Source organism: Rhipicephalus sanguineus, chromosome 5, assembly GCF_013339695.2.
Source record: "Rhipicephalus sanguineus isolate Rsan-2018 chromosome 5, BIME_Rsan_1.4, whole genome shotgun sequence".
NCBI classification, from domain to species: Eukaryota; Metazoa; Arthropoda; class Arachnida; order Ixodida; family Ixodidae; genus Rhipicephalus; species Rhipicephalus sanguineus.
The window spans coordinates 1,719,534-1,732,400 of NC_051180.1; the positions used below are offsets into that span (position 1 = coordinate 1,719,534).

General features: G+C 48.4%; 2 protein-coding genes across 2 annotated transcripts in view; one reads left to right on the top strand and one right to left on the bottom strand.

The window, feature by feature from the left end:
* The window catches only part of LOC119393119 (anionic trypsin-2-like), a 140,638-nt gene that overhangs the window by 96,637 nt on the left and 31,134 nt on the right, over positions 1-12,867 (top strand). The gene's annotated exons all lie outside the window — the stretch shown is intronic.
* Positions 2,554-5,516, bottom strand: LOC119393118 (uncharacterized). Its single transcript, XM_037659943.2, has 2 exons — positions 5,398-5,516; positions 2,554-5,272 (listed from the first exon to the last, which is right to left on the bottom strand). Exon 2 carries the CDS (start codon positions 5,066-5,068, stop codon positions 2,624-2,626), a length of 2,445 nt encoding a protein of 814 aa, XP_037515871.2. The 5' UTR covers positions 5,069-5,272; positions 5,398-5,516; the 3' UTR covers positions 2,554-2,623.

The window sequence follows — 12,867 nt, forward strand, 5'->3', positions numbered from 1 at the left end:
GTGGCAGTTACGATTTCCCTACTGGTGGGCTTCGCTGCACAACGAACTGTCGATGCACAGTACATGCTTTGTGGCATAACACAAGTGCAATGCCATAAAGCTGACTATAGTGAATCTGTCATCTTGTAGCACGTATATATAATGTAAATATATAGTGCATTGAATCCAAGGGGCAGTGCAAGCATGGCGTAAACAAGCAGGGTACGAGTCAAAATATGGGCGGCGTGCGCAGCACAGATTTCTTTGCGCTCCACAATGAAGGAATTGCTTCGTAAGTTTTACCGCTACACAGGGGTGTAATGCGACGAAAACTAAATGCCACGCTGTGAAGCTTGCTACCTGTGGCTGCAATTAGTTGCCGGAAAGATGTATCGCCAGGTTGCTTCAGTGGCGCAAAGTGTTGTCTGGTCCGATACGTACACGTTTCACACGAGCAGGTTGATGAAAAATAAGTAATGGGAAAACTTTAACGGCTTCACAGCAGCTTTAGAACGAACAATTGTCTCGAGGGACAGTCCGAGACGCATGAATATTTTCTTATATATACTGAGTATGTGCAGCACAATGAAACGATAGACAGGAGAAGACACATAAAGGACATAGACTGGCTATGTCATTTATGTGTCTCCTCTTGTCTTCGTTTCATTGAGCTGCACATACTCAGTATATATCGAGACATGTACCAACTATATTTAAGCTTCAGACAGACATTTTATGCATTTTTAATTACGGGTATATCGAACTATTTAGCGATGCCCTTTGATTACGATGTATGCGAGTTTTACTGTATATACACTTAGCCGGCAGTGTGCATTCGTAACACATTGGTCGGTTCAGCGAAGTATTATGTGGTGAGGAGCATTAATTTTCCTGGCGTAAACAAATACTTTTTTTAAATGCGAAGCATTTCTTAGCGAACCTCTGGCACTTTGAGCGTTTCTATCTATCTATCTATCTATCTATCTATCTATCTATCTATCTATCTATCTATCTATCTATCTATCTATCTATCTATCTATCTATCTATCTAGCCGCCTACGTCTGGGTGCTCTCATGATCGCCTCCCTAACTTCGTGTAGACCAAAATTTGCATGGGAGGGTAAGAGGATTTGACGAATATGATTGCCGGGTCATGACATGAATAACGTTAAAATCCTGTCACGTACATCGTCAAACTCTTTCCACTAGACACGTGTGGCACATACCCGTTTACCACGGGCCGCGGTGTACGGGTATGCGCCACAGGTGATTGACAGTTTATATCTACCCAGGAACGGCGAGAACAGGCATTGGTAACTTAAATGCTAGAGCGTTAAGGAAAACCAACTTCGGCAGCGCTGACTCAACGAATGGAAAAAATGAAAATTAGGATCCCAGCAGGAATCGAACCCAAGCATTCTGCGTGGCAATCAGGTATTCTACCACTGAGCCACGCCAGGTCTATAAACTGGTTTGGAAAAACAGCCTACGCAGGCGGAATATCGGGGCAACTTCAATTGTGGTTGTGGTGCTGGCTATCTAATTTTACCAGAAAGCAATAAACATTACATGATACTCCTACGATGTGTACGCCTACGATACAGGCGTCATATCAGATTAACACCTGTAGTTCCAGTGTTGGCTCCGCTTTTATAGCAGTCTAATAAACATTACGTTTGTATTTCTGTGATTCAGCAAGCTATATTGAAGCATTGCTCGGAATACACTAACGAAAGTTACAGATGGTATTCACATCACCACACCGTAAAGTGCGCTTCGTTCACCAGAACGACGCAGTGTCCTCTTCATTTCTTACAAGGCTGGGCGATGGCCTCAGGCTGACCGAGGATGATGCCAGGTTAATTGACAGCCGCTTTGTAGACTAGGCTACGTAGGCCACATACGCCCAGGTAGTCTACGAATACGACAAACACCATCCACTGATGTTGGTCTACGTACCACTATCCAGGCCTACCAGGCCAACACCACCTAAATACTGAAGGCCTCCCCACGCTGCAGTGACGTCACGGAAGTGAGATCGGCCTGGTAGTTGGCTTCACTGCGCCGAAACGGTTGTATCGAGTTCGCTACCGGTCTCTTCGCATGCAAACAGCCTGTGAATTTAAATTTACCCTCACAAATGCTTCTTATGCAATAGGTTTTCACATAACCTATTTCAATAATGTAGTTTTATTTCTGATTCGTACAAAGTGCTCCCGCGGACCACTGGCTGTCGGCATGCAAACCCACCATCCCATTTTTTTTCAGACATTTATGTAAACAATCGTAAGATTTCTTTGTTTTTTTATTAGTTTTTCCTGACAACCGTTACCGATGGGGCATTTAGCAAACACACGTATTGCTGGTATGACTTCGATACTTCGAGATTTGATGCAGAAAGTATTTTGAACTTGACTGATGCAGCAATCTCTAGTAAGGCATTCATAAATACAAACGAAAGTCAACTTTCTCATTCATTTATTACACTTTCAACAGTTCAAAATGAACATGGCATAACAATACCTACAAACAAATCATTTCACATGCAAACAAAACAGTACAAACTATTACCAAACAACATATGCTTGTTTGCATATGCAGCTTCTTACAAAACAACATGGCCTGCATATGCAGCTAAAGAAGGTCAAGGCTGCAGTGTCTTTAGCTTTCGCTTTTTTTCTTGTTTACTGGCCGTAAGCTTGTCATTGTTCTGTTTACACAGATTACTTAATAAAACATTCGCAGCCGCACTAAGAATATACTTCATGACGAGCTGTGGTGAATGCCCCCGATCACAAGTGTCAAGGTCTTCATCGCTATCAGTAAGCGATGACGTCAAGGCAACAAGAAGCTCTTTTTGCTTTGGAGAATCATAAAACTCAGTCGCGTTTTTCTCGCTTACGAGTTGCTCAAGCACTATTTCCATTGTCAAAACTGCCTGCACAACTACAGGTTGAGGAAACTTGAGGCCACCTCTCGTGGCACTGGCAATAAGTGAAAAATCATCATTCTCAAAACTTTCGTCTTCTAAAACAAGATTGTCCTTGCAGGAGGTACATGCAAGCTTTTTTACAGCTGCATGTGCACAGTAGCCTGCCACATAAGTAATGGCAGGAAGCATCGGCTGCTTCTTCTTGATGTCTTGCTCTCTTATGGCAACACCAAACCGCTTCATATACTGTGGGTCGTTAAGAGAGCCACATGGGGTTAGAACATCTAGATGAGGGAGTTCGGGGAGCTCCAGCACTTTTTGCAATCTGAGCTTGTGCTCCGACTCGTATATCTGCCGTATAGACACGTGATACTGCGCTCCCGACAACTGCCGATATTTTCCAAATCTGTCCTCTAGGCAGTCGGTTTGGAACTTTCCCAGCAACACGTACGAGAAGCCGAGCTCTTCAATGCAGTAGCGGGTTACTTCTACAAGAGCGTGACAAGTGTGGCGGAATGCACTGTGTGTTTCGCGAGTCAGGTGGCCTGCATCATGCTTTAGACTTTCCCAAAATTCTAGCCAGTCAATTACACTGTTGAGGAAATCGATCTGAGGGGAAGACAGACTTCTCACAGGCTCTTGAAAGCCATCGCGTAGGCGCTGGCCCTTGTGAGGCGTTTTGACGTTTACGATGTTCCACCAAGTCAAGATGATGCGGATAAATTCAGCTGTGCCTTTGGCATGTTGAAGTTGAGCTAACTTGGAACTTGTGAGTGCTGTAATAGTTGAAAGGTTGAAAATCTTCAGGGCGAGGTTGACATTCTGGCGCTCCAAGTTGGATGGATTTAATGCTTTTAAAGATAATGTGGGCGCCAACCGCAAGAGCTCATTGCTTTCCTCTTCATGTGCCTTCCTCAAAGTGCCAAATGATGCTGTTAACACTTGTCCATCACTGGAAAGTTCAGTTATGTCGGGAAAAAACATGCAAGTCCCAGGATTACGTTGATTAAGCCAGTTGTTACGGATACACTTGAGAATGTGAACACTGTCCAAAACAAAGAACAAAGGTCTTGAAGGATCAGATGGGTGTGCATAGACAATATTAAATTTGGGGGGATCAGAAAAAAAAGACATTGCTTTGCGGTTAATGGAATTATTATCAGAAATAACTGCGATCACCCGAAGTCGAGCATCTTCTAGCTCTTTAATGAGGCGCCTGATAAAGCAGTGCAAGTCCTTCGCCTCGAGTTTTGCAACAGGTAGAATATGCACAACATCTTTGTTGGATGACAAAAGGCTCTGAATCATGAAGACGTATGCTGTCCTTGCAGCAATGTTGCTGTTCGTAGCTGCACCTGTGACAAAGCCACCTTTATATTCGAAGTAGGACTGTAAATGTATCTCGTCTATCATGAGCGTTACAGTCCGTTCATGGTCCTTGAGTGCTAATGCCATTTTTTTGGCATACGACAAGTACAAATCATCTTGTTGCTCCAAAGAAGGACTAATGTTGTATGTGGCACAAACACGCCTAATAGTGTTTGGATGAGGAAGCCTCAACTTCGATGTACTTCGCATGAACTTGTAAGCGTGTGGCGATATTGTGAACATAATACTGGCGAACACAAGTAAGTCGGCTGGATACGTCGCTCCATTGGTCAAAACAATCTCAACTTGCTGCCTCAGAAACTTCATCACTTCTGCCTGCCAGTCAGACGGAAACTGTAATGATGACAGTTCTTCTAAGTGTGCCAACATACGTCGCAAAAGAAGTTCAACACTTGCCTCATCATTTTGGGAGCATTTTACAATTTCCTCAACGCGGTCAAGTGTATCACCAAGTTGTCTAATGTCCGAAATTGAAACAGGGAACACAACGGTGCCTACCTTTTCAATCCGTGTCTCTCCAAAGTATACTTTGAGACAGAGGTCGGCACATACAACTATAGCACAACGCACTACCGGCGCATCTTGAGGCACAAAGTTCAAGAACCACACACTGTCTTTCACGATCACCTTGCTCCAGAAGTCTCCCACCAAAAGCTTGTCCGTGTGACACAAGAGGTCCTCGAGAGAGGAGATGGCGTTGCTCTGCTCTTCCTCTTGTTGAGTGATGAGTGACTCTTGCAATGCATCTTGCAGCGCTTTGGCCTCCATACGAGCCCGTTTTTCTTCTGGGCCTTCGCGGGCTGCACTTTTGTCTTGAGAAAGATACGTGGGGCAGCCAGGGAAAATGCTTGGAACAGTTCCCGGCTTTAGACGCCTGAGTTTAAGCGGAACTTCAATCACTTTGCCAGTGACCGTGTCCGTGTAGCTCGTCGAGGTGACGAAGTCACTCGGGTGAAAGTGCTTTTCGCAGAGCTGGAATCAGACAGAACGTTACATGTAAATTAACGACAGAAATACCGAGCAGTCTCCACAATTATGCGACCGCAAAAGCAAATATGAGAGCAACGTAACAGGAAAGAAAAGGCAGACTTCCTTACCACTGTGTACTTTGATGGCGCAAAATCCTTACGCGGCACGGCGCGCGTCCACGCTGTTCTTTCAGCGGCGCCGACGGGGAACCTGTAGACGCGAACGGTGGGTTCTCCGGCATAATTAGATTTGCAATTGGGCGCACAACAACAGCCAGGCATACTGCTTGGTAGTTAATGCATGCCGTGGCAGCAATACTATACTGAGTTGCGTGACAGTGACAGCTCGTTTGCGACCGCCACTAAAACAACGTGGTTTGAGCACAATGTGGCCAGAGCACAGCACACACTTTCCGCTACAAACAGAACTTTGAAGTTTTGAAGGCTGAAATGCAGCGCCTTTTGTAACATACATCATGCACAACGGTAGTAATCAAGCCATGTAGCAAGAAAAAAAAAATTTTTAGCGAAGGATGAGACTACCGGGGCAAGTTTTTGTCAACTTGGTTCCTGAAAAAAGCTGCCGCAGTCGGGCTCGAGCATGCGATTGGCCCCGCATTAGTTCACAGCCGTAAGCCGTGGCAAGCCATGTCACTCTCTCGTCGTTTTAGTCGGCTCCCTCGACCTCCCCTACCCTCCTCTCAATCCGCCGCCGATCTGACTGTGGTGACGTCAGGCTGTTGAGGGGAGGGGACGGGAAGGCCTTCTCTAATCTAGGTGGTGTTGACCAGGCTCGATGGCCTATACCTCACCACCTCGCCAACGCGGAGGGTGGCTTGAGGTTCCGACATTGCGTCGGCTCTGTCGACAGACAATTTGTCGACGAAATGACCGAGGCATCCACGAATTCCAATAGCTCTACTATACCGCACACTTCACTACACATGGACGCCTCGTCACCACGATCACGACCGGATCCTATGACTAGTCATGACCAGCTGCTGGTGCTCACTGATCACGGTGATGATGTCCTTGTTCAAGAACTGTCAAGAACGTCTTGCACACATGCACACGAGCTCGTGAAACGTGCGTGCGTTCTCGGGACACGTACAAGCACTATACATATCAGCTTACCGCTTCTGGTGTTGGTAATATCCACGTTGCCATTGGCAGCGTTACCCAACCGTAAACAACTGGTTATATAACACATATGCGTCTCTTCAACATATATATCTGTGCGTATAAAATTTATACAAATCTTTAGCGTCATTTTGTAACGTGTCGCTAAGTAAAAGAAGTTACGCCACAGTCACCTACCCGCCGCATGCTTCGCATAACGTCGACTCCCACAATACGTGGGATCTGCCGAACTTTTATTTGTGTGCGCATACCAATTCGTATGCAGCGGCGCACGGCGCATACGCGGCCAACATGCCTCACGTTATCACCGACGTGCCGCGGGAGATAAGCAGCCACGCCCCCTTTGTGTTGGCGTGCCTTTTTTTCTTGGAAAATAAACTAGTTCTTGCCCAGACTTGAAAGAGTGTAGGTGTTTGCTTTTCGCTCCCCCTTGGGGCGAGTACGCTACACATATATACCAATTTAGAGAACGGAAACTGTACGTTTGACTGCAGTACGGAAATAAGGGGAGCGGCGGCGTACTGAACTGCAATAGAGCGAGGCGAGATGGCGCTGCGGGTACTGTCATCATCATTAGACAAGCGCATTTTTGCTGCTGGTTCGCGCTGGTCACGCTACTGCGTTTCTTGCTCCCTGTGGTATTTTTTTTTTTGTCGTAACTAAATCGCGGTTCGCGTGTGTAGTAGTTATCGCCAGGTGACCAAACTGGCCTCGTCTAGCAAAAACAACGTCAATCGAGTAAGGTTCGCATCGTTTATTGTGAGTGCCCAAGGTGGTAGTCAGGTCCAAGCAAAACAAGTAACTCATACACATCGATAGCTTTCAACCCGTACATGTGTAATGACCCAGACGTGATATTTTTTAGCGCGAACAGGACGAAAAAGAACGAACTGGCTGAGAAGAAAAGAAGACAGTACACAGGGCAAGCGTTAAACACCGACTGCACGACATGACACAGGAGGCCTGTCTTTAATATAATAATATCTGGGGTTTAACGTCCCAAAACCAAGATATGATTATGAGAGACGCCGTAGTGGAGGGCTCCGAAAATTTTGACCGCCTGGGGTTCTTTAACGTGCACCTAAATCTAAGTACACGGGCCTCAAACATTTTCGCCTCCATCGAAGATGCAGCCGCCGCGGCCGGGATTCGATCCCGCGACCTTCGGGTCAGCAGTCGAGCGCCATAACCACTAGACCACCGTGGCGGGGCACAGGAGGCCTGTCTGTAGGTTCGTAGAAGTCGCGTTAAAGAAAGGGTCCACAGTACTAGAAATATGCTTCAATAAAACTTCCTCTAGGGCTAGTTGGTGTTGTATCCCAGACGTCATATTTTTTAGCGCAAACAGGAAGAAAAAGAACGAACTGGCTGAGAAGAGAAGAAGACAGTGCACAGGGCAAGCGCTAAACACTGACTGCACGACATGACACAGGAGGCCTGTCTGTAGGCCTCCTGTGTCATGTTCTTTGACGCGACTTCTACGAACCTACAGACAGGCCTCCTGTGTAATGTCGTGCAGTCGGTGTTTAGCGCTTGCCCTGTGCACTGTCTTCTCATCGCAGCCACTTCGTTCTTTTACAGCGAAAGCTGTTATGAGATCATTTCAGCGGCCGTTCTTGGCGCCGTAGTTGTCCGCCGCCGCCGCCGCCGGTGTCCGTAACCACTATCGCTCAAATAAGAAAAAAAATGCCAGGATGGAAGGAGGTTCGAACCTGGGCCCTCTGCGTGCGAGCCCAGTATTCAACCTCTGAGCCATGCCGGGGCTTGAAACTGCTTTGCAAAAAGGTCCAATACCGGCTTCATGTCGGGAAGGAAACACATTGACATATGCGATATAGTGTGGTAGAAGTAAGCACCAAGCGTCGCACAACGCGAATTCTGTAACTAGGCGTCACACAACGCGAATTGCGCAACGAGTAGGTTGTTGAATGCTTCCAACCCATTACAAAGGGCTCCGCCATAATTATTCATCGTCATCAACCGTCGCATCAACAAAATGCACATAATGCCTTACAGATGGTACCTCGCTTCTCCGCAGAATAACGAATAATGTCGCGGTGGGTGCTTCCCAACTTCACAAAAATTGTAATTTGTGGCGTAATGGGTACGTTGCTAATGTACTTGTATTAGTAGCCACGAGAGAGTTTATAACGGGCTCTAGAAATGCCGCTCTTCCAGCTTTCGCTGTGACTGTGCTGCGCTTTCCGCGCAGGCCTGGCGATTTTTTTAGCTTTAAATAATTTGAAGGAGCCTATTGAACATATGTGCAAAGGCTCATGTAATTGAGAACAGCCTTGTAAAGCTTTGGCGTATCTTTTTAACACGAAAGTGTTTCATGCCGGGGTCCACCAAGTACATCCGTCACGGATATGACGTTGATAAAGTGGACGCCAACGGGTGTGAAAGAAAAAAACCAAGGAAAAGATACCCCGCTGGGAATCGAACCCACGACGTTGCGGCCGCGACGGCAAGCGCCCGACGCGCTACCGAGTAAGCTACCTCGGGAGATGCTAGGCACGGCGCGAACGCGCCTTATATCTTTCACACATTCTCTTCCGCGGCGGGCGGAGCGGGGCGGTGCCGCCGTCTGTGAGGTGTGACAAGAAGTAATGCTTCACGATCGACACTTACTAGCGCTTCCTCCGAGATTGCACGCGATATCGGAGGTAATGGTTAAAGCGTCTCCATACCAGAGAGGTAGACTGGCCGCGCTGGCGTCGCCGAGGCACCCTTGACGCAGTTACGTTCTTTGCCTTTGGCTTCGTGTTAGCGTGCGTCGGCTCATCGGAGTAGTGCAGTTTCCACGTGCACCAACAGGATTTCTCCGCGGCCGACTGCTTCAATTGCGAGAGCACCGACTAACAAAACTGCTGCAATATGCGTTGCAGAAAGGACGCGATTTCGACGGGCGAATGTCGTGCCTTGGTGGAGCGAGAGCCGCGCCTGCGAGACAGAGGCCAGCGGGACGCACGCGTTTGCGGCTCAGGCTACGAACCTCTACCTCCCGTGTTGCTGTAGCGCAGTGTGTGTTATGTATGCATGAGCACAGGCGTCGGCTACCCATTACTAGAAAGCGCACACCCTGCCGTTTCTCTCCTTAATTGACGACGCTTTGAAGAAGCGCATACCGGGTACCAGTGTTGATTATGAGCTTGTTGATATCCTTACGCGGGATTTACGATTCGCTGTGTCCAAATATATGTTCACACCGTCAGCTACCACAACGGTTTAATAATGATCATGGGCGTTAGTCGTCGCGATAGAGACATGCTGTCAACATGGGTGCATCCACGTCAAACGGTGCTATAGCTGCCAAACACGAATAGACATTGTACAAGCTCTCATATATCACTACACAATAAGCACTACTTCTGTGAAGACACATTTGACTTTCGTGTTATACCGATTCCTATGACGGAGGGATCAGCCATGTTTTTTTTTGTAAACTTCTATGACCTAAACACAGTTAATTAAGGAAAATAGTTTTGAGCGTAGTTTGTAAACTGTCTGACAAGGCACAACTAAATGTCGGAAAGGCTGTAAATTCCCCTCACTGCCGTGATGTTCGCTTTGTAATGTAATCTATATTGTAAATCAAATCGCCCGCATCTTCCCGCGGGGGGAGCTCGAGTAAATGCGTCGCAGAGTGGTGGGTGTATCGCGTGAATGTTTGGGAATGCTTAATTGTTACACGATGCGCACACCAAGTACGACATGAACGGCTCCTGCGTGCACGAAGTTCCGGGTCCGCAGCTCGCTTCAAACGCTTGCGTTCAGCGTCGTATGCTCGTCTCTTCACAGCCTTGTCTTCTGCGTTGCTTGCTGTTGTTGACGCCGACGACGATGAGGGTGGGGTAACGTTGCCTTCAACGAGTGGTGGGACGCTGATTGAAGGTACTGTTGCTTCCATCGCATCTACTCTAGTCAGGCAAAGCGTCAAGTCAAGCGAAAGCCAAGTAAAGACGCCCTTGACTGAATTCCGAACGCGCGCTCCGCCGCTTATATACACGCCGCCCGCGTTTGGAGGGAGAGGAGAGGTTTGCTGCCGGCACGAGACGAGCCGAGCATGCTTAGTGGGGGTGTGGACGGCGCCGCCGACGCCGCAGGTGCGACTAAGAAATGCTCCGCATTTAAAAGTGACCCAACGTTTTGAGACCCGTTCGGTCGCTTAGTTTTTAGAAGCTGGCTCGCCAGGTTCTTAAGCTGGGGCAATGTCCCGCGTCGTAAGCGTAACCTTAGTTCCATAGCCGACCGCTACAGGCGCAGCTCGCGCGAAAGAGAAGTCTTCCTATTCTTCCTCGAGCGCCTTGAGGATGATATCAACGCAGGCAAAACCACAAATAGCATAGCCAACTGTAGCATGCGCATGCTCGCGCGAAAGAGAAGTCTTCTTCCTCTTATTATTATTTAAAACCCTCTTAGCGTGCGGACAAGTTCAAACACGCCACAGCAACCGATCTCCTCACTCTCAAGAAAGCACGCCGCCGATGCTAGCGACGAAAATACCCCCTAGGCCTACTGTAACCCGGCTCACACAAAGGGTGCCACGAACCGCGAAACGTTGGGCAGCCAGTGTGTGGTCTGATTATGAGCCGCTGTCAGCGCACTCGGAGACAGTAGATGCCGTCGGGCAACCCACAACATGTGCCCACTTATTAAAGGGGTACTGACACAAAATTTCGCGGCCGAGATAGCCTGCTGGATCGATTCCCGTGTACGTGCGTGTACCATCTGCAAAATATCGACAGCGAATAAAGCTTGGAAGGTATTTTATATGAATTTCGAAGTTCGCGAGCGCGATCCAGCATTATAGGCCGCACCTAGTGCATTGACACCCTCGGAGGTGACCCGAGGTGACCCCCCTACTTCCCCTACGTAACCGCTGCAGCCGGTACAAGTTATGATGACGTCGTAGCCGCCATTTCTGTTTTGACGCGCTTCCCGACGAATCGCTCCTCGCCAGCGGGTCAAACCTGAAGTGATTCGCCACGTCGAAAATTCCTTCCATCCCCGCCGCAAGAAAATCGTCGCCATCAGACGACGATCAGCCCGACTAGCCCGACGACGACAGACCGCGCGGAAATGCGTCACTGTTCTGTGTGCTCACGTGACCGAGCGTTTCACTCGCTAGGTGGTGATAGTTGCACCCGGCGGCTTGTCGTTTTTGGAGCTCTGTCAAACCGAAACTGAGGCTGTGTCGGTAATGAGGAGCTTGTAATTAATTATCTGTCGCGCGCTGCAGCAAACGATCTGCCGTGTTATGACTAACAGGCCCCCAGCAACACATTGCAGCAAAAAAACGCGGTGAGAAAATTTTTGTGTCAGGACTCCTTTAACGGCGAGCTCGCCTGCCAAATGCCCCGCCACGGTGGTCTAGTGGTTGTGGCGCTGGACTGCTGACCCGAAGGTAGCGGGATCGAATCCTGGCCGCGGCGGCTGCATTTTCGATGAAGGTGCAAATGTGTGAGGCCCGTGTACTTAGATTTAGGGGCACGTTAAAGAACCCCAGGTGGTCGAAATTTCCGGGGCCCTCCACTATGGCGTCTCTCAAGCATATCGTGGTTTTGGGACGTTAAACCTGAGATATTATTATTATTATTATTATTATTATTATTATTATTATTATTATTATTATTATTATCCCCAGCCGAATCTTATACATAACTAGTAGCCCGCTAAGTAACCTTATACAATGCCAATACAATACCCGGCAAACATAACGCACACCCAAGACAACATAAGACATACAATGCACCGCGAATGCGGCGTTGCCGATGTTCGACTCGCCACGAGGGGCCCGCGGGAAACGAGCCGCGGTATCATCCGCCACGGACCCACCGCGGGAGACGCCCATCCGCGGCGCTACCAAAACCCCAAAAGAAAAAGCCTCGGTGCTCTTTTCTGTGCGCCGGCCTCATCTGTCTCCCGCCTGGCGGCGCTGCCTGCGCCACCGCGCTAAGCCTACTCCACGCGAGCGCAGCACCACTGCTCACTCGGCGGCTGTTAAACCTAACTCCGGCTAATACGCGATACGCGCATGCGCCATGAGCCGCAAACGGCTTTACAGGAGGTGATAGCACCCCCACAAGATGAAACACCATTCCCTACATGCTTCGCCCTCCCCCAAACGTTTTTCGCATCTTCCAGCTTCCGTCTTTCACTGAACTTCAGACGCAAATCTACGCACACGAGTGTCCTTGCACTTCGCCCCCATTGAAATGTGACCACCGTGGCTGGGAATAAAACCTGTGTCGTTGAGCTCAGGAGTGGCGCGGGATGTAACTAATTAACGGAGCTAGTGTTCAATTTCAACGCTATTGCAGTGTAGATTGCGTGACACGGTAGACAGCTAATGCTTGTGGACGATTGTAAGTACCCCTCCATGAGATCCCTGGTAAACCATTCACAAGTACAGCATGCGAGCGTGAGGTTCAAGATGACCTGTTGTAGCAGAAGTTC

Coding starts and splice junctions, on each gene's coding strand:
- LOC119393118 (XM_037659943.2), bottom strand. CDS start 5,068: ATGGAGGCCAAAGCGCTGCAAGATGCATTGCAAGAGTCACTCATCACT.